The 23,626-nt window shown below is 32.6% G+C and overlaps 1 protein-coding gene across 10 annotated transcripts in view; it reads right to left on the bottom strand.

Annotated features, from left to right (window-relative positions):
- The window catches only part of LOC117123876 (single-stranded DNA-binding protein 3-like), a 62,684-nt gene extending 47,475 nt beyond the window's left edge, over positions 1 to 15,209 (bottom strand). For 8 of the 10 annotated variants that reach the window (XM_033269918.1, XM_033269919.1, XM_033269920.1 and 5 more), the window contains exons 1-2: positions 15,174 to 15,203; positions 2,769 to 2,855 (exon numbers count right to left, since the gene is read on the bottom strand). In XM_033269918.1, coding sequence (XP_033125809.1) covers positions 2,769 to 2,855; positions 15,174 to 15,188 — 102 coding nt within the window. In that variant the 5' untranslated portion in view covers positions 15,189 to 15,203. Of the gene's footprint in view, positions 1 to 2,768; positions 2,856 to 15,173 lie in introns of all 10 variants that reach the window. The other 2 variants (XM_033269916.1, XM_033269915.1) reach the window with 2 other exon arrangements.
- Positions 15,210 to 23,626: the final 8,417 nt, after the last annotated feature.

The following is a 23,626-nucleotide window of genomic DNA, read 5'->3' as shown; positions in this document are numbered from 1 at the left end:
TTCCTACGATTGTTAACGCTCACGTAAGGGGACTACTAACTGTAAACTGAATTACCGATATAGTCTCTGTAGTACTGCCGCGATACTAAACTAAAATGTACTATCAATTCCAACACTTACTAAGAAATTTAAAGGAAACTATGTGGAGCTTGTTAACAATTTAACAAAAAGTTTTTTTTTTCTTCTCCTGGAGAAAAGAGGCATATTATATACACTAGTCATTAACTTCATACACTAATTTTACCATCAAATATGAACTGTTCCTTTAATTTTTATTATTTCGACCCTTATTTTGGATATTATTATTTTTGTCAATTAATGTAAATTGTTATTAAATTTAAAAATAATTTATTTTCTAAGAATCAGTCGGCATTTTAAAATTATGTAGCATCATCACCAAGTAATGGAGTAGCAGGTACTATATAGATGTAGCATGATTACTATAGTGATTTAATACAGCATTAAACTGTTTGGCTAAGTTTGTGGCAAGTACATCATATCTGAATATGTTGGTAGCAGGTAATTTTTAGCATGACAGGTGTAGCATCATCATTCAGTGCAGTGAAATAATTGTGGCAAACAATTTATACTACCAACTGCAGTAGTAGTAGCATGTCGTGCCTCGTATAGCATTATTATTTTAAAGCAAAGGAAGTGACAATGTTTCTAAAGCCTGAATCATACGATAAATGTCAAGAGGGCATGCTACACTTGTGTGAAGGTCAATTTTTGTTTGGCATCTGATCTCTCTCCTGCCTGTGCTAATGTCTGTTAGTTACTCTTGACAGGGCTACTCCCTCTCTAGCTTGGGCTACTACAAGGTGAACCTGCCTCAAAGGTTCTAGCTAGGGCCTAGGGTGATACTAATAAGAATTTAATCGTGGCCTAGATATATGACAAGCCTGCGGTAATACTAATTAAAAATTAACCTAGAGCTCAAAAGATCTTAACCCTGGTTACAAGTTGGCCAGGTAAACAAGGAACCTTGGGCTGAAGTCACTACAATCTGGCACAGGGGAACATAGCATCGAGGCAAAGACCTATTTTAATGAAATAAGTCCCCTTGCATGACAAATCAGATTAGCAAAGGTTGAACAGCAACCAAGAGAATTAAGTGTTATTGTGGGTCAATTTCACAATTCCAAAAACCTTCCTATTATTCTTTCTCTATGCTATTATATAATCATACATATTTCTAGATGCCTTTACAAATGTATGTAATGCATATAAATTTGCTTTAGTGCATAAACTAAGTCTCAAAGCGCTGTTTAGTGGAACAGAATTAAAACAGTCTTAAAAAGATAGTTTTAGAAAATGTTTGGGGAAGTGGAATTGCAAACTTAAAGAAGCAGGGAAGTCAATAACAAATGGACCAACAACAAAAAATGCTCCATAATAATAATAATAATTTGCGATTTGTATAGCGTCTCCCATTGGACCAACCTCGAGGCGCTTCACAACAACGGAAAGAAACGGACAAGAGAATAAAAAAAACATGAACCTAGACTAACAAAGAAAAAAGAAAAGAAAACGCCTAAACGAACCAAACCAACACCAAAAATCTTATCACCATAAGATTTTTCAACTAGATGGAGTGTGAAGAACAACTGTGTTGGTGGTAGATCCAAGCAAACGGCTGCACAGACCAGACCTAGGACGAACTAAATTTCCAATGTACGGAGGAGCAATGCCATGGAGAGATTTATAAGTAAAAATAAGTATTTTAAAGGCAATCTAACAGGCAGCGAATGAAGAAGCTTTAATTTAGTGTATTGCCCTGATATTGTTGAACCTTTTTAAACAGCCGAGCCGCAGAGTTTATCTAAAGTTAAGTTTATCTGTTAATGACGTTTCTTTAATTTAATTATATATTACAAAATCCTATATCATGAACACCAAAAAACCAAGAAAAGTAAGGCTTCTCGTTCTAGTATTATCCCTACACTAAAAGAATAAATCTTTATTTACATCAATAATATGTATGCTTAGAAATTATTATGCACAAATCATAGCTTCCACATCTGGCACATCACCCTGTCCTCCGAGAGCTTCAACGGCTTCCCCTTGACTCACCATTTTAAGTTAAGATCCTGCTCCTCAATTTCAGAGCAATTTTCTTTACGAAATCTGACAACTTTCGCTAAGTAATTAACCCACATTAATGCTCACTTGCAGATTATCAAATATATTTTTTGGTTTATATTCTCTGCGCAACTACCAGAATTACTGAACACAAGAGGTCATTTTCATTTGATGCAACACAATTTGAAATCAACTTACTCACAAACTGTTTTCCTATCTATTTTTATAATTGCTACTGCATATTACCTGTTTCTTCCATAGTTTTTAAAAAATGTTATTGTTCATTAAGTTGTATTTTTGATGCATGTGAGGGACCCAAATGATCAGCACAGCTAGATGGGCTACTCTTGTTAAATATGGTTTTAAATAAAAAAAATATATAAATACATATATAAATAAATAATAAACAATATTCATCATTTGCTTCTTTTAAGAAATTAATAAAATTATTAATTTCAAGAAATTAATAAAATTATTAGTCACTTTTTACATGTCTAGAATCATTAATACTAAAAATCGGTCTTTAAAATTATTGCTATATAAATATTAATTATATATTAATCATCTCCATGTAAAAAATGGAGTTCTGTTGACACCACTTAACAGGGGTCAACACTGCAGCCCCTATCCCCAACACTCTCCTCCTGTAATCTTACTCATCTTTATCTTTTAGGATATAGACTTACCGGAAAGAATCCAGGTGGCATTGGTCCACCTGGCATTCCATCATTGGGATGCATCTGACCCATTACCGGACTTGGAGCTGATGCACTCTGTAAGATACAATAACATATATGCAAATGAGATATGCAAATTGGAATATCAGTCTAACAAAAAAGAATCAAATAGATCCTCAATTTGTCCTTGTTTTACTTACCAATATAAACAATCTTAGAATTTTTTTCTGAAAGGCAGAAAAACTACACAATTGCAAAAAAAACCATGGGCTTTGCCTGGAAAATGCAGGCATGTGAAATTAGATGTAAGGGGCAGGCTTGGTATAGCTGAAGAAATATGATAATAAATAAGACTATCTTCTCAACATCTATTATGTGTTTGGTTTTTTTTTGGCATGGAGAAAGGCAAAAAAAAAAGAAGCGAGTCTCTTTCACAATAACGATCTTGAAACCGTGGATACCTTCAAACTTGCAGTGTTTTCAGTCAACACTGGAAGAAATGGTAGTTTAAATTACAACAGAAAAAAAAAACTGATAAAATTATTTGTTATATCATATAGTAATTGTAAATACATACAAAGGCGTCAGACTTTTATTTGAAAGGTAGTGACTTCAAAGATGGATTTGGTCATTAATCAAAGTGTCCAAATATACAATAATAATAATAACTTTATAATAATATTAAATAATAATAAAAATGATTTCTTATATAGTAATTGTAAATACATACAAAGGCGTCAGACTTTTATTTAAAAGGTAGTGACTTCAAAGATGGATTTGGTCATTAATCAAAGTGTCCAAATATACAATAATAATAATAACTTTATAATAATATTAAATAATAATAAAAATATGATTTCTTATATAGTGTCCAATCCGCCTCAAAGATATAGTACACTCACAGCGCTTAATTCACTATTAAGACTGCTTTGAAAGCTATGCATCAAGTGTTAATGAAAACTTCTGGAGTTATGTGGTCGTGCATATGTAGATACAACACTTAATCTGATGGACCTGAGGATGATGATAATGATAATGATTATGATGATGATGAGGATTACGATGATGATGATGATGATAAATGACTGATGATGGTGATAATGAATATGATGAGGAGGATGATGATGTAAGCAAATGTGCAGCATAGAGATTTATCACATGGCTTGCTTCAGCCAATTAATGTAGCGCATAGAAATATTTCTTTACTAAAAGCCATGATTGGAATGATTAACTGTGTACTCTTTCACCTTAAATATATTCACTAATTGACCCTTGACACTTGAACTCTGTTGCGTGTAGGTAAGGAATTTGACATCCAATCCTTGCCCAAAAACAGCATAAATACTTCACCAATAAAATGTGTAAACATTTTAAATTTCACTGTCAGACACCCAAAAGCAAATACTGTATCTCGCCAACCAAAAACCTTTTATATATTTCTGCAGAAATCGCCACTTGATTTTGCTCAAATTGTACAAATAATTTATACGCCACAAATATATGCTGCGCCCTGTGGGGGATGAGCACATATCCATGATTGGGTACGTCACAGGCCCCTGCAAAGTTTTTGCATATTAGGGCACAGTATTGACAGGGAAAGTTTTCACGTCTTCTACAGCACGTGTTTTATATTAAGTTAAGTTTAGTATTAGACAAAATATCGTCTAATACTAAAGATTATCGTTTGCGCAAACCTTGGATTGGGAGGAAAATATCTTGCACCGAGTACATGCAGCATGCGAGGCACCCACAATGGATAGTTTTACAATCCGCTTTAGACAACTAGCAAACCACAAGGAGAGTTTTACAATCCGTTTTAGACAACTAGCAAACCACAAGGAGCAGTGGTATATCTAGAGTCTTGAGGTTCAAATAGGGAAGGGGGAAAAAATGGGGACTCAAGCTAGCTTACAAAATTAGGCAATTTTAATAACTTGAGTACAACCGTGTTGCTTCATTAGATACACCACTCACAAGAATACCATCAAAATGTATAGCTTAAAGTTAATTGTAGAATCACATTTATAGCGATACACTTTTGTTATGGTAGACAAAACCCAAAGAGTTGTTTTATTCCTATTTAATCTGATCGATAAAAAAAATGAATAATCTTTCAAAAAGTATTAAAAAAAAGTCTTTCCTAAACATTAAAATACATGAAATTGAAAAAATACTTTTCCATTTCCTTTCTAATTTTTTTTTTATCTGTACTTGTGATGATATTGAATACGGTAAGTCAAATGAAATTATGGCAACAAATGTACTAGGTAATATCCATTGACATATAATTACTAGATCGCGAAACTAGGTGTCAACATTTGTAATTCGACTTTTTAAGTCATTTATATTTCAATCTGTCAAGGATCTTCTGCCTGTTGACTGTCCAATTATCAGATTGAAATACTATCGTCCAGTTCATTATACACACACGCTTCTTTCTTGCTAAACCACGTGCATATCATAGAGGGCTTCTCACAATTCACTGATGCATGTAATTTATTTAGCTTTTAGGATTCGTCTCAAGTTAAGAAAATTATCTTTAAATCATTTCTGAAAATTACCGACTTCTATCTTCTTGATTTTGTTTAACGATTCCAAAGATTGTTAATTTTATCCTAGACTCTCCCAACAGCTGACTTTAATAAGTCCCCCCCCCCCCAACCACCCTTCCACCCAATTAATCCCTAACCCAACAGGGTTAGTTAGGCCTAGGATATAACCACCTGTCCCTATTCTATGTAGCCCCTGCAGCTAATTCCTATTTATCATAACACAACAAAATTGTCCAGATAAGTTACTAATTACATTTAAATCATATTAATTCCATCTCAGATCATACAAAAAAAAAGCATCAGAAATAATATACAATAATTTGTATCACAAACTAACTTCAGGACAATTAAATTATTATTTCAGCATTTTAAAAGTAACTGTTTCAAGCTCTTATGTTGCATTACCATGTACCATACGTTTGTATTACAGCCCAAATATATAATATGATTTATTACCAAGATACCAGGTATTCAAAATTCAAGAATGGTCAGTGACAGTTTGCTTACTAACAGGGAATTCCCCAAAAGACAATAATAGTAACCACCAGTCGGCAGCACTGTAGTAGAAAGTTCCTGATGTCCATTTACATCAGAGGGCTGGGTGTCATATGTTGGAACAGCCAATCCAATGCCCTTTGCTTTGACTGCTACTACTGGCTGTGTTGACCTTTGTGTAGTACGCACACACACACACAAAGAGAACGATCATCAACACAGTCCCAGTGTTACAAATGTTTTACTATAAAGATTTCAATGACAAAGATTGATATAGGTAGTTGCAAGAACAGTAGTGTTTACTATATTAATTAATAATAGGAAGGAACGTCTAAGCCACTTGACATTGCGAATTTGCTATAATAATCACACCATGTTCAAGAGTGCACCTCTTAAATATCCATTCTAGAAGGGGGGAGCTAAGATGGAGTTCAAATAAAATGCTTATGAATAACAATGGATAAATAAACCCTTTGTCAATGAGATACAAAAATGGTATGCATATATTGAAAGGTACTTAATACAAATAATGCAAGTTTCTTAAACAAGTTTGCAATGAACTAAAAGATTTACTTCTGCATTTTTTCTTTAAAATGAATATCAGTGAAAATTCTGAACATGATTAATTAAAATATGATAAAAATAAATAACCGCAATTAATGACTTTTTTCATTTTAATGTCAAATATTTTTATTATTTTTTTTAACTAGAAAAAATGTCAGTTCTGAAATGAATACCACCATCCAGAGCTTACTTCTTTTTATGGGACTTGCAATTTTTTTTTGTTTAGTAATCTTAAGTTTATCAATGCCAAAGAGTTTTACGATAAAATTATATAAGGGCTAAGTCCACTGAACAAGTTGATATATAATATTCATGTAGGGGTCTATGTAATTTTTCTATGCAATATTTTCCAGTGGCAGAGAAGATTCCTTTGTGTGTTGATCATATGATTAGGGACGGTCTACAATGGTTCAAAATAGACAGAAAACCAGCGCATACTACAATGAGAGGCGTTACGCATCACTAAACTTCAACAGGAAACCGACAATAATAAGCTGGTGTAATTGCCAGAATACGCAGTTTCAAACACAATCTGCAAATTAATTTTGACAAATGCTATCATTAATCTTTTAAGTTTTACTATATTTTTTTTTTTTTGACATCTGAAACATCTTTGTAGTATTCAGGCAAAAATGAGCCTCATCTCTCAGCAGTTTCCATATATAGACATGTTGATTAGAAAAATCTCTATAAAATGTTAAGGACCAATAGGACATCAATAATTATAAAGTCAATCAAATGTATTTGTATTTATTATCTTAATAATTTATAGAATACTCAACACCGATCATTACAAATTATTTGACAATTACTTTGTATTTCCGATCTGTGTCAAAAAAAAACAAAAAAAAATCAGTTTCCAAAGTAAACAGTACATTTAGTTATACTGTAAGACAGCCTAAATATAAAGTAGGGACTTTTCACCCAATCTGCATTGTGATACAATGCACACTCCAATTACAGACCCCTCTAATTTGAGACCACTTTTCCAGAAACCCAAATAACAATCTTCAACCTTTTAACACCCCGAGACCACCCCAAATTTTCAGGTCCCAAGGGTGATCTCGAATTGGCGGGCAAACTGTAGTTCTATCCATTCTTACTTGCGTTTGATAACACTTTCATAATTTTACGTTCGATAAATGTAAGAAACGTTTCATAATTCATTATGCATGCATTTTCAATTTTCACAAAATGGGCGGAGCTATCAGATTGGGGAACATGTTTTTAATAATGTTTACGTACGTTTGCAAAAGCATATTGTACCCTACATATTTTACTCCTGACGGATCTAAATATGTGTCTTATGGAACTATCTGTCTTTGCCTACTGTATGTCTAGTCTATAAATAAAAATAACTTACCAAAATATTAATGTCTGAATATTTAATTAAGTTCATGGGCTGAAGCAGACGCAGGGTGGTGCAGACAGTGGGATCGCACCCCACTAAATTGTATTAATAAAAAATAATTGTTGATATATTACTTTTATCATTATGGAAATAGCACTGGTAAGATTTTTAAAGTATGAGAGTGCGATTTCCTTGCACCTAGAGGCCCATATTCTCAAAATGTTCACACCTTAGCCCCACCATGGTTGGGGCTGTGAAAGGTGTGGTGTGGATTCTCATGTACGCCCTACTGCCAAATCCTGCATCCTTCCCAGATGGGTGTATGCTGGGGGTGTGCAGCAAAAAATTGTTCTACTACTTGGGTTATAAAGATAAAAATAACCATTGAGTTTTTAATGATGATATGAATTTAGCTCTACATTTTTGCACCACCTCCCCCAACTCTGTAACAGCATTTACCCCTAATTTATATGAATCTATTATATTAATAAATTAGGCCTGTCACATTATTTTACTTGTTGATAAGACATCTCAATTTATCCGGTGTTAAACATCAATTAGCGAATTTCTGAAAGGTCTTGTTCAAATTAGTTACAGTAGTCTTCTTGAGCCCTACCCACACAAAAACACGCAAGATGACTAAATATGGTCAAGATGACATCACATCACGACCATATATAAGCACATCATCACATATGGGCATAAAACAGTTTTTTTATCAAAGATAAATTTGATAGTCCAGAATGGACAGACCTTAACAATTGTTTATAATAGAATACAATACTACCAGTAGAGAAAATGGCGCCCTCAAACAACTGAGATTGCACATTTTTGTACACCTGGTTCTCAAAGATATTAATAATGAAAAATTTAGTATAAAATGTAATATTAAATAGCACCACTACTAATAATATAATTACAATTAATAAATAATTATAATAATGCTAAGTAATCAAAAAAATAATCAAATGGTTGGAAGCCAATATTTTAAGTAATTACAGTCATTACAATATTACTAATTAGAGTATTAAAATTATCAAGTTGTTGGATACCATAGTTTTATTCGGTTTAGTTATAAAAATTATATACTAAAATTTTACCTCATAATTTGGTGTTAAATTTAAGTTGCTGGAAACAAATATAATAAGCCTAATAATAAATTAAAAACAAGTAATATACGGTAATATAAACGTAAAATACTTTATGAAAAAAAAAAAACTATTATATAAGAATATGAAAGAAATGGCCAAATAATTAAAATATTAGTGTTTAAATATTTCTTTCCAAAATGTGAGTCACACTGTTTTTACAAAAAAACAAAACGTATGTTTACATATTTACTGCTACAAGCGTTGGCCAGTTAAACCTGGCAGAATTTGAATGATGACACGCTAAATGAGCAAACAAAACCCAACTTTTTAAAGCATTTAGAGGTGGGTATTATATGAACAAATTTATGGGTAATAATAATATTATTTATATAATCTTATCGGAATACTGGTTATAGAGTATACTCATGTAATATTCATCAACTCTACTACCACTACTCATAACCATCACCTTGAACTGGACTAGTCCATTATAAAAGAGGGGGAATTTTGAATTTTCAAGAAAAAATAAGTAGCATTTACAATTTTGGTAAGTAGTGATTCTAGATTAATTATGGGTTTGCCAGGAAAAAATAATATTAATAAAATTAATTATGAAGACAATTCAATATTAATTAATTCCTCACAAGTTACCATTTACCTGTTTGGGGAGGGGGAGAGGGAGGTGGTCTCAAGACCATTTTGCAAATAGGTGACTGGCAGGTAGTTGTGCACACATTGAATGTACTACTAGGTATGATGATGATGATGTTAAATAATGACGATGAGGATAACACTGGTGAATATGATAAAGATAATCACAGATGATGATGATGATAATGACACTGATGATGATGTTGATAAATGATGATGGTAGAAGATGATGATGATGATGATGATAATGATAATGATGATGATAGTGACGACAGCAATTAATAAATTAAAAAAAAAAATTACAGCAGTGGTGATGACAATGGAAACAATAGTGAATATAATAACAAAGACACATTTATTAGGTTAGAGCTAATGATGACGATGATAATGACAATGATGGTGATAATGATGAATGATAATGGTGAACGATGATTGTGATGATGATGATGATAATGGTGATGAAGATAGTGATGCTAGCAGTGGTGGCGACAATGGAAATAATGATAAGTAATGATAAAGATAATTAGAGGTAATGACAGTGACGATGATAGTGACGATGATAGTGATGATGATAGTGATGATGATGATGACGAAAATGATAATAATAACGATGACAATGATTTAACAACCATGAAATAATGATAATCGATAATGGATGGTTGGGTATTATTTTAATCGTAATGTGATCAAGTATTGAGTTTCTGTTATGGTGGAATAATTATTTGAATTATTTTGATTTTAAGTTCCATAATAAAGCAACAACCATTGACAATATGTTTATTTCGCCAAAATAAAAGAAGAAATCGTGATAAAGACAAAGGAAAACCAGTCACTCGTCACAGAGATAATGGCAAAAACATGCTGGAATGTCAACATTTTTGAAATCTATTTCATTACATTAAACTTATCTTTATATATATATATATATCTATATATAATGCTATGCTATTATTGTCTTCATTTTCAATGTTTATAACAACAATTTTTAACTATTTGGTAATAGTTTCTGCCTGAGAAATGCCCAAAATCAAACTTTGAAGGCTGATTTCTCAAATATTATTCTTTAAATTGCTGTATGCAAGCGTCTCTAACTTCATAACAAAATGTCGCATTTAAATTCATCTTTTACCATTTATAGCTCTCATTTTACTGTTTAATCCTGTATTAACAACTAAAATTTGATTTTTGCGACGAGAGACTGGTTTGGCTTGCCTTTGCCACAATTATCGTTGAACAAGGTGATGAAAAGTACAGATGCCTATTATGAGCAGTAATAACACATCTATAAGATTGCTTTTCTAGTGGTCATCAGGGACAGGGAGGAAGAAGACGAAGACACTTTTATCTGGCTGTTCACCTCATCACAAACACATCATCATCAAAGTCATGTACTTGTTGTAGCATGTGGCACAGACTTCAAACCAAACAAGCGGAGGTTTGAATCCACGGTTCACCGCTTTTTTCGTGTCCTGTAACACCACCAATCAATTTGCTGTTATTGTGAAAGGCCATGGTACGGCAAATTTTGATTTTCAAATGAGTACATGTGCTGTGAAGATATGGAGAATTATGTTGTATCACCAGGTTTCTAAGTTAAATACCTTCAGATAAACAGGTTAATAAACCTGGTATACGGTAACATAACCAATCAATTTGCTGTTAAAAATTGTGAAAGGCGATGTACAGCAATTATGATTTTCAAAGGAGTACATCATATGTACTGTGAAGATATGAAGAATTATGTTGTATCACCAGTTTTCTAAGTTAAATACCTTCTGATAAACAGGTTAACAAACCTGGTATACAGTAACATAACCAATCAATTTGCTGTTAAAAAATGTGAAAGGCGATGGTGCAGCAATTATGATTTTCATAGGAGTGCATCATATGTCCTGTGAAGATATGGAGAGGTATTATATGTATCACCAGGTTTCTAAGATAAATACCTTCAGATAAACAGGTTAACAAACCTGGTATACGGTAACATAACCAATCAATTTGCTGTCAACAAATGTGAAAGGCGATGGTACAGCAATTATCATTTTCAAAGGAGTACATCATATGTACAGTGAAGATATGAAGAGTTATGTATCACAAGTTTTCTAAGTTAAATACTTTCAGATAAACAGGTTACAAACCTGGTATACGGTAACATAACCAATCAATTTGCTGTTATTGTGAAAGGCCATGGTACAGCAATTATGATTTTCAAAGGAGTACATCACATGTACTGTGAAGATATGGAATGCTCTTTTATGTTGCCGTAATGAAGTCTTGAGTATGAATAGCGCTTCAACAATCAAATCAATTATGCATGACATCAAATGGTACACGATACCAACATTCTATATATAATATGGCCAAATTATTTTTTTTTAAATGTTTCTCTTGCCATCCAGCCATTTTTTAAAAAGATTTGATACAATTTTTATTTATTTTTATTTTTTGAAAACACAACTTATAAGAACACAAGTCTGAAATAGCTTTAAAATTAAGAACAAAATACTAGTAAGAAGAAATTGAGGCGAAGGTAAAATATCAAATGATTTTTTTTTTAAAGATTTTTTAATTTGAAAAGCCAACAAATTATCTGTAGCTTAATTTGCAGTAGGTGTGACATAATACCCTCTACAATACAATATAATAATATACTAATTTGTATGTTTGAAAATTATGTGAAAATAAGAACTAAATAAGAACATTTTGAGCCTGAAATCGGCTAAAAAAGATTACTGAGTATGGGCAAAATTTAACGGGTTAAAGTATTTTAAAAATAAAAAGATGTTGGCCAAATACGAGAAAAGTTTGAAAAACTAAACATACTTGTACGGCAAGACTCCTTATACCATCAATAATATAATAATTTGAAATAAAAATTTAAATTTAAACTTTTAGAAAAAATTTTAATTTTGTTTTGCAATCCCACCAGCCACCATGAAATCTCCCAATTAAAAAATTAATTCTTCTTTGCAATTAAATAAGAAATTATATTTTTTTTGCAATTAGATAAGAAATTATTTCTTCTTCACAAAATAAACAAAGAATGGAAAAATCTGACCATGTAATACAATCTACAGCAGAAATATTATTTTAAATGACAAAATGATGTTGATGATATAGTTAAACAAAGACATAAAGAGAGACCCGCATTAAAAGTTAGTACCTATATGGAAATAGTTCTTGTAGTGACCATCTTTGAAAAAAGAGAATAAAAATGTTAAATCTTTTCCTACTCGCTTTCAAAAATCCCTGATGAGAAAACATGGGTGTTTCTATTACTTAGCCAAACAATTATTTCACACTGGCCACACAATCTAACGACAGTGTGTTATGCATGGATGGGTAACTTAACAAACTAAAATAATTTTAGAGATACAAGTACAACGAAACCCAACCAGTATAACACTAACAGACATACGAAGGAAGCAAGACAACTCAACTGATGTACCGTAAATGTGCCACTGCGTTATAACATTTTTGGAGACTTCAGTGCGGCGCTTATAAAAAAATATTGGCGTGGCGCTTTCCATGCCTGTTATCCTCTTTGCCTATCTTACGTATTCTTGTAGTTAAGTAGGCCTATCATACCTACGTCATCGTAAATTTACATTTACCTGTATACAGAAATGCGCTTGTGTCTTCATTGTGTTATTTATTCATTTTAACACTGTTTGTACACTGTATTTAAAACCCTATTTTGTTAAACATAGCGTAATATGTACTCTGGATTAAGTGCTGAGCGTGCTTATTCAAGAGTGGCGCTTATTCGAGCATGTTCGGTATGCACTGCTTGCAGACAGTGGCGCACACACACGGAGCAACAATACTGTCACATGTCTTTGTCTTGTTGGAAATAGTGTTATTAACACTGCAACAAATGTGCTGCAAAAGAAAACTGTATTACTTACTATATTCAATACAAACAATGTAAATTGGAGATTTCAATAAATACAAACATGTTTCTAAACAACAAAAAAAAATGGGAAAAAATCATCACACAGATAGATAAAACATCTGCAAGAAACGTACAACTAGGATGAAAACTGAACAACAGAGTAACTGTAATGAATTTCAAATGTTAAAAACAGTAACTAAACTCAGAAATTATGATAATAATATAGGAGCAGTCATAATCATTTGGCAGTAGGCCAAGCTTTTCATCTGCTATGCAGAATGCTGGCAAAACCTCAAGGTCACTGAAATCTTCTCTTTAGAGGTCGCTGGTATGCAAATCAGCATTACCTTTTTGTGACCTTATCACTGTTGTACACATTTATGTATGGTAACAATGTTTTATTTTTTTGTATATTATAATACAAATTCAGCTTTTTACATCTATTTTCCAACTTCTGTAAGCACTGTATTCCATTTTTACATTTACGGTACTATATATGAAATGCTGATAATTGAAATAATATTGCCTTCTCAAACGATCAATGAAAATAATAATATAGCTAATTAACTTAATAAATTTAATTAATACCTCCTATTTTGAATAGTTACCAGTAACAGAATATAAACATTTATATTAAAAAAAAAAATAAATGAACAATTCATTTATTACTTACATTAGGCCCTATAAAAAATATTTGATAATTTCACCCTACCTGTAATTAGGCTGGAAAAGTAATGAGGGAGGAAGGCTTTTTATTTTTCTGAAAGCCAAATACCAATTTTGGTTGTTTGCTGGTCCATTGATATTTAAAGTAAAATATATGATTGAGATAAACAATAAATTTCTATTATTTACTAAACAAATTTAAAAAAAAAAACAATTTTCGGTACCATACAAGACAAACACACAAGGGTGATAAACTCATCATTTATTTTGCCTAATTAAAATTTTCATTATAGAGTCTCTCACCAGTCCAAATTCAAAGATCAAAAATTGAGATTTGGACAATGCTTTTTCTCCAAATTTTACATGCTGTTCATTTCATATTATACTCATTTTACATAATTAATTACAATTGTTATTAAAGGGTAGAACACCATTTCATTATAATTATAGAAATGAAATAACCATAAAATGGAACAATTTTGCAAGTTGAACCATGTACTCTAGACCACCAGACCATATAATTCAAAATATGTACCCGAGACTACCAGGCCATGTGTAATTCAAAAAATGTATTTAAGACCACCAGACCATGTAACTCAAAACATACACATGAGACCACTAGACCATGTAATTCAGAACATGCACTTGAGACCACTGCGCCATTTTTAATTCAGAACATGCACTTGCGACCACTAGACCATGTAATTCAGAACATGCACTTGAGACCACCAGATCATGCCATTCAGAAATTGTGTATGGCATAAACTTTAATCTACTGTGTAATCACAGAAATTCGGACCATGAACATGAAGTATGGCTTGCATACACATAAATATAACTATGAGCTTGGGACCACTTGACCGCATAATTTGAGGCATATGCACTTTAAACCACAATTTTAAAATTTGACACCATGCATTCTGACCACTGGACCACGTAATCCAGAAGAAGAAACTAGGACGGATGGAGAGGGGGTGCAGATGGTGCGATCGCACCCCCCTTAATTGTATTAAGGAAAATAATTATTGTTGTATTGTATTTTTATATTATTTTTATCATTATTAACAGTACCGATAAGATTTTTGAAGTATGAGAGTGCAATATCCGGGCACCTACAAGCCCCATACTGTATTCTCAACATTTTCTCACCTTAGCCCCAACCATGTTGAGCTGGTGTGGACTCTTACGCACCCCTACCGCCAAATCCTGCAACCGCCCCAGAGAAATCAGGATGGAATCGTAAGGATTTGAATCCAAAAAAACTGTTACTTGCTGCAAAGCATTTTAATTGGTTGATCTGATAAAATTTCCGCAGATAACCCCTGAACTTTGTAATCAGATGTTCCAAAGTACAAGGTGATACAAAACATAACATCTTCTAAACAAGTGTTTCACAGATAAGACTAACGAAAGGCAGTTAGAAACTTAAGGCAACTTTCTATTGTTCAAAATTAATGAAAAAATTACTGTAGTTCTGTATCATATTTAATTTTTCTGATACTAATACGTAGCCAGAAGAAATGCTAATATCAATGTACAGCAATAATGGAATCCTTGTTGGACAAGAAGAGTAGATGTTTTTCTTCAAGGCTATGTCTTACACAAATGAACTAAAGCTATGTAATAATAGTTCTTTGGTAAGACAATGATAAACTAGATAGTATAACACATACTCCAAGTATCGAAATGCACGCCATCGTGTCGGGATTCAATATTTCGACATTAATTATGTCATCATCAGGAAATAAACTATGAATAATACAATTATAGGTAAATAAAAATATAAAATGCAACTCACCAAATGAAAGAAATGACATGGCAAATAAGTTGCACAATATTTAAAAAAAAAATTAAAATGATAAATTATAAAAAATATTACTATGAATAGAACCATTTTAAATAAAATAATTAAAAGGTTGAGCAAGAATGCACAAAAGAGGACTAACAATGGTGCAATCTTATTAGCTCTGATGAGGAACTCCAGAAACACTTGGCTGATTGATTAATAAATCTCTTTTGTATGGGCGGCCTTAATGCAAATATACTCTACTGCCTCTATTATACTGCCCTCATTGGAGATTTTGAGATTATGAGAAATTGTTTTTTTTTAAAATATGACTAAAAATAACAATAATAATTTTATATGTAATTTTTCAGGATAAGAAAGGGAGTGGTCACATGAACAATAAATAGTTTGTTAGAGAGTGGAGTTTGAGAGAGAAGGAGACAAAATTTTAAGTTGTATTTTTACTCCCTTAAAATTGATGGAAAATATAGTGTCGACCCTTTAGCGACCTTGACTAATAACACAAATCGAAAACTTGTTGCAAAGGGATGAGCTTAAAACCTATCATCTCTTCAAGCTACTTATAAATACTACAGATCTAAGCAAGCAGTACTTATCCTATATGTATCAATATTTATATGATTAACAGGTCAAAATTAAGGAATGTCGAGTATTTGTACAATAAAGAATGAACTTGGATTGCACCTCATATGCGTCTAAAGACAGGACAGCACACACTGCACTGAACAACGGTCGTACGACTAATCTAATTGCACTTCCTGTGAGCGCTAGATGGGGCGATGCGCCTGCTGACTGTCGTAGCAGTCTGAACGGATCGTTATTAAAACGATCCATGGCGCGGGCATCGCGGCATTACGTTCTCCTTTAAATTACATCCACTGACAATCGTCGGGTGCAGCGGGTGCCATGCTTAATGAAGATAAATACAAAATTACGAAGATTTTTCTTTAGAATTTCTTCCACATTCAACATTAAGTACAAATCAATTACAGATTGGAACTTTGTAGTTAGCATTGTTTTATAAAGTCAGGCACACACCAATGATTCTTTCTCTGCTCTGTGAGTGATTGACGACACACAATGACACTTGCTGATTTTCGGTATGTACTCTTCAGTGGAGAGTCATTAACAACGTATTACTGATGATCCGTTGTGCCTACCTCGCCATATAGTGTAATCTATGAAACCACTTCAGCCGACGACCATCAGCTTGGTGTATGCAAAGGTTTAGATGCGATAAATATAGGGCCCTGGAAATTGAAGCCTAGCAACCTAACTACCAATTTATTAACGCCAAAAGTTGTTTTTTTTAACGATTATTTTATGTATTATTGATGCACTTTTCCATTATTATATTTACTTTCATGATTATTTTATAAAAAAATTCATATTTTTAAAATATAGAATGTTTTTATTTATTACCGTATATACTCGGGTACAAGACTAGGCTTAATATTGCAAATTACGATCGAAAAACAGGGAGGGGGGGGGGTCGTCTTATATGTGTGGGGTGGACAAGCAGATGCCATACAGCCAGTTGTCGATGATGTAAGTTTTGCTAAAGACATTGTTAATCTTGCAGTAGAACATTTGTTTCTCACCCATGGCATGTACATTCAAGCAGTCAGGATAGAATCGGTGGCCTGATGGTGCTGAAAAGCTTTATAAAATTGCAAGATTTACTGTATACACTCTATTCGTGTATACGACGAGGCCTAAAATAGTAAATGACGATTGAAAAAAACAGGTTGTCTTATACGTGCGACATACAAATATTAGATTTTTGAAATCATGTTCGAATCGTCCTTAAAATGCAAATTTACTACTACAATGAAGATATTAAATGTTAGTATGAATAAACGCAATTTTAAACACTGGAAAATAAGATTTTGATGAACCTTTAAAAGCCAATAAAATGGTAATTATTTTGTAGAATAGTTCTACTTGGCTCTGCTTTTAGCCAACTAGATGCAGTACGAAGACCACAAAGAGCAGCGGAAAGTATGAATTCTGTCTTACAGGCCCGACAGAATCAGGGGTGGTCTTATAGTTATATATGTGAGTATGTACATGCGACTATTTTCATATTGTTGCCAATTAATAAGCCTCAATACCCAACACAAAATATACAATACTGTAAATAGATAGATAGAAATCTTTCTTTATTGATGATAAAGATAACAGAAGGTACTGAGATAAAATGGCAAGCATGCTTATACGTAGCTGAATGATGGGTGGCTGGGTTAGGAAAAGAAGACTTTTCTGTTCCATTTTAATTGAGTTGCAAAAATACTATAAAAATCAGTGAACCACGTAATTCTATTAGACTTACAGTAACAACCAACATTTCCACTAAAATTATTGTTGCTGTATTTGTTGTATGATTAGGTAATGATAATAAGTATACAACCAATGTTTCTATTTACTCTACTTGGATATTTAACTACTGTAATGCAAATGAGTAAATTATTTACATGCTAATTCAAATACGCATCTTCTTTGTATAGATGGCAGTCACTACTTAATATTTATTTTACATCGCTAGTCAACAGATTTTTTTTAAATGTCTTTATTTTCCCTAAAACTTTGCGCAAAATTGTAGTCGTTTTTTCACTTAAATTTCAAACATTAAATTTGAATTTAAACTGGAAAAATGGTCAATAAATTACATTAATGAGACATTTATAGGGAGCTTGAAATACCCTATGTAAAAATGGTACAGCCCAATGCCTAAAAGGTCAATTGCCTAAGGCAATAGCTAAGCAAACCAGGGGAGGACTCAACAATGCTTGTGAGAGAAATCGTTTTGGTTTTTCATGAAAAAAAAATTGGGCCTTTTGTAAAATTAACATATTAGATACGCTATGAAGTAAGTTATCTATAACGATTTTTAAACCAAGGCACATTGCAACGCTTCAGACTCGCAAAAATTCAATCTTTTTCACAATTTCTTTGATATAGATTTCTACAAGTTGATAATTGTTGATTTAATGATCACATGACCAAGCAAATGAATTCTTCAGAGAGTTCAAAGCATAATATGCGTCAACATTCTACAATGTGTATATAATGATGAATAAAATAAAAAACTACTCAGCTTGAAACAAAGTTATAGATGTTAAAAACTTGCAATTATTTTTATAATAATATGGAGTAAATTATAATGTATTTCTAAACAACAATTTTAATGACATAATTAATTTACTATATTCATTTTTTATTTGTTGGGATGATAACCACTTCTGGCGTGTATATTGTATCATACTTTCTTAACCATAAGACTTTATCAGTAAATTTCACTTTCATCATCATCATCATCATTTTCATTATCATCATCATCATCATAATCATCATTTCCAGTATTCTTTTAAAATATTTATTTTCATATTTTCATTTTTATCAATATCATCATAATCATCATTAACTTTGTCATTTTTATGAAAATTTTTCATCATTATTAACATCAAATTCATCACCAACATAATCATCAACATAACCATTATCAAATCAATCTTATACTGATTATGTATCATTATCATAAAGATCATCTCCATCATCATTTGATCTACCTTTTTCTCATAATCACTAAAATTATCATTACACAATTTATTTATTAGTTAGATACTTTTAAAAGCCAATTTTTTCTGGGTAATACTTAATCATAATATGATTGAACAATACAAAAATACTATTTACGGATCACCAGAATTTCTTGTTTATTATAATTTTGCTTACTATAAATCCTCATTTTTGATCTCTACTTAATACCTACAAAGGAATTAAAACCGCCAATGCAGAAATCTACCTGGTCACAAAATGGACTATTCCAATGAGTCTCTGAATCAGATACGATATGTCAAACTGTGCTACCAATGTATAGAACACATACAGGTGAATACGGAACCAACATGCTAATTATGTATAATTTGTGATTTTTGCACAAGCATGCATGACAAAAGGAGTATTTCCCAGTGAAATTTAATTTATCATAAAATGTTAATGTATTAGAAAACAAAAACCATGAACTTGCATAAATACAGTATTCCAGACACTAACAAAAAGATATTTCTCACGACATATTATCAGGACATAAAGATTATATAAAATTCCTAAGAACTTTCTCTTTGTTAACAATTGTTAAGAATTATTGCAAGCTTTTTATTATTATTAAATACACATGCTACATTCCTTTGATATTGCCTATGTTTTTTTTCTTTCTGATCGGAAAAAAAATTACAGCGATAAAATGGCAGATACTGCTATGCCTTCCTTTTACACAACCTATACAATTTATATTTTAAATTAAAGATAATTTTACAATTTGTAGGTAGGTTTTAGTTTTTCATTTTATTTTTTAATCATTTTTAAAAACTAGGATAAAGATATTTGAAAATCTGTCTATAGTATTACTTGGTAAACACCAGAATTCAATGGTTGAAATTGAATATTTTAAGGTGATGTGATAAAATACTATGATACAGTACACTTAAGGCAGTTGAACCCAATCTAAAGTTGAAGTATTTTGGTTAAACAGAGAACCATATTGGAGTATAAGTAAGCACTTGTATAATAGGTACACAGAGCAAACAAACTGTGTGATGAATATACATCACAATAATATGTAATCAAACCTACTAATTCAGGGGCAGATCCAGGGGTGGGGATGAATGGGGAATCTACATGTAAGCCCCATTAAAAAATAGACAAATGAGGGAGCATAGTACAAATAAAGCTAACCTTTTATTTAAATTCCATGTACCAATTCTATGGTGAAGCATTTCTCAACAAAAATCTCAAATACCATTGCCATTTCCTCCACCCCGCTCAGTGGCTCACATGTCGCATAGGCCGTACCAAGATTTTTTAAATGTGAATCCACCCCTGTAATTGTACCATCGTACAATACAGGCCTACTTTTAGTTACACTAGGAGGTTACTCTGCATTAGCCAACTGTCGGCCAACAAACTTGCATGCAATACATGTGAGAACTTGCTAAAATATATCCAACATTGGATGACAGCAGTTTGAGCAGATCTTCCCTGAAGATTATCCATCGCAATCTCATGAAATGGAGTTGTCTCTGACAATGACACAATGTCCCCCCACCCTCAACCTCCCTGCTATACTGTGATATGCTCAGTATTATTCTGGGTTTTCTTGGGTTTAACGCTCACCCTCATGACCAATGTACTTTTTCAGATTCAGGGATGGTGGGCGGATGTGGGCATGACCCCCCCAGCCATGATGTTTTCCACCCAGTCTAAATCTAATTTAATAGCCCTCCTCCACCAATGCCATAGCCAGCTAATGAGTCCATGAGGCATGGGTGCACATATTTAAAAATGGGTCCAAATGATGCAATTTTATGCATAAAATGAGTTCTTTTTGAAAAATGGGTCCAGATTTCTCATATTTAGCCTAAAATGGGTAGAATTTTAAGAAAATCTGTCCAGATTGTTCATAATTTTGTGTATATGGGTCAACCTTTATTAACACTTTTGCCCATCCTTAAAATTCACTTTTATTACTTAGAGTTTACCAATATTATCACCCACATGTGTATAAGAGACAGCCCTTAAAATGCCTATCCCCCACTCTTAGTTTTCTACAGTTATATAATAACCCTGCTGACTGTCGAACAAACCAACTGTCAAACCAGAATGTGTTTATTGTAGGGCCTGGAATGCATAAAAGCACTGATACTCTATATCAGGGGTGAGAATATAAATCGGTAGTGAATTTTTGATTTAACACCGAGGGCCGCACCCAAACATTGATGTTTCCAGTGAGCTTCCAAAAAACTACAAGCACTGCTTTTACACCACTTTATTCTCAGTTTAAATGTTATTTTTTACATATAAGTGTTGGGCCGTAAAACACAAGGATGTGTTTTCTAGCCAATGTTGCTTGGCAGACCATACACATAGGGTTTTCAATTCATTTTTGCAGGCAGCCAAAAAAAAAAAAACGCTGCCAAGCTGCATTCGGCCCGCGGGCCCCACTCTGCCCATCTGTGCTCTATATGATGTACTATAGGCCTTGTAAAAAAATTATTGTTTTGCATCGCCTTCCGACCCTAAAATTCAGGCCGACTACATTCTTTTTTTCTTTAAATTAAAAAAAACACAAAATTTTATACACAATTACGTGATGTATCATAAAGATAATTGTAGCCCTACAGTTGTTATAAATTCAGTTGTTTTGTGAGATCTTAGCCTCACAATCCAAGGGGCAGGACAGGGTGGACCAGGGAACTCTCGGGTTTAAAACCCTGAATGGAAAATGCTGCACAAAACCACCTTCTCCATAACATATCAAAAAAGTTAAGTCAAAACTTGAATGTAAAGTTGAATTTATTCATTCACCTTCCTGTGACAGTTGAAAAGTAAACATTCTGAGCATTTTATCTTAAGATTGGTTGTGAGATCCACGCACCACTCTATGCGGCTATTATACGAACGTGTGAGATTGATGCTAGTGTACGTTTTCTTTGATTAGTGATGATCACTTCCTCAGGTTAAGCAACCTTACAATAATCAGCAATGCAACATGAAATTAACCTAGTTTTCGAAATACCACATACTCTAAAATTTACTATTCTACACAACTGCGGAGCTAAATTGTCATGGATACATGCTTTAACTACAGCAACGGTTGCTATGTGGGATATTGTACGATGTCCATAAGAAGAAAGATAAAGGCCAGAAATGAAGGAACATACGTTATTACTGTACATTGATATATATATATATAATCAATCAATGTGTATATATGTGGCAAAGACAAGGGAAAAAAAAGTCACTCGTCCCAAAAATCGATTTTTAGTCAATACAGGGTTAAACAGTAAAATGAGAGCTATAAAATGGGAAAAGAATCTTTTTAAAGAACAATATTTGAGAAATCAGCCTTCAAAGTTTACGATTTCAGGCATTTCTAGCATGTTCTGGCCATTATCTCCAAAACAGGATTTGCGACGAGTAACTGATTTGGCTTCACACACACACATATATATATACAGTATATATTATAACTGAAGTAAACTATCGCAATTATTACAAGCAGAGTGCTCAATGGTAGACCAGAGCGGATATAAATGAATAAAAAGCGAGGTTCAACAGTAGCTTTGATTAGACATTTTATTACTACTTAGTTTCGTACCACACACATGGTGTGACACTCTTCAGATAAAATTGCCTAATACAGTATATATTATATATATATATATATATATATATATTGCAATCTACAGTATGACACAGAAATGTTACCCACTAGAGTTGTCTTCATCAAAATGGGTGCAAAATTTTTTCTATCTCAAGTTAATATGGAAAAAAAATTAAAATAATCATAATTATAGAAATAATAACAATTTAAAAATAATTAATTTCATATCTTTAAAGAATATTTCGGACCTTAATAGATAAGTCCTGGGGTATGACCTTTTGTTTCAGGCAGAGTATAGATAGGTGGCCTGCAGGGTTAGTCAGTCCAAACTAATGTCTACTATATCAAAAGTTAGTAAGTAAATAATGATTACAGGTTATTTTACACACTAACATAATGTGTCTCATTATTCATCAATGAATACATAATAATAGAAGGAAATCAAGATGGGCAAAGTTCTAGTTTAAAATAAACAATTAAAATTAAATTTGGAACTGTTATGGGTCAGACTGTATATGATATACTGTATGCTATACATGAACAAAAACGTAGAAATGCCAGAGCACTGACTTACGATACTATAAGTATAAGAGGAACAAATGGGGGGGGGGGGGAGAGGGGGGTGGGGGA

This window comes from Anneissia japonica, unplaced genomic scaffold (assembly GCF_011630105.1).
Source record: "Anneissia japonica isolate Jap-2015-1 unplaced genomic scaffold, ASM1163010v1 scaffold287736_len1891122_cov214, whole genome shotgun sequence".
NCBI classification, from domain to species: Eukaryota; Metazoa; Echinodermata; class Crinoidea; order Comatulida; family Comatulidae; genus Anneissia; species Anneissia japonica.
The sequence above is the reverse complement of the archived record's forward strand: the minus strand, read 5'-3'. Positions and strand labels throughout refer to the sequence as shown.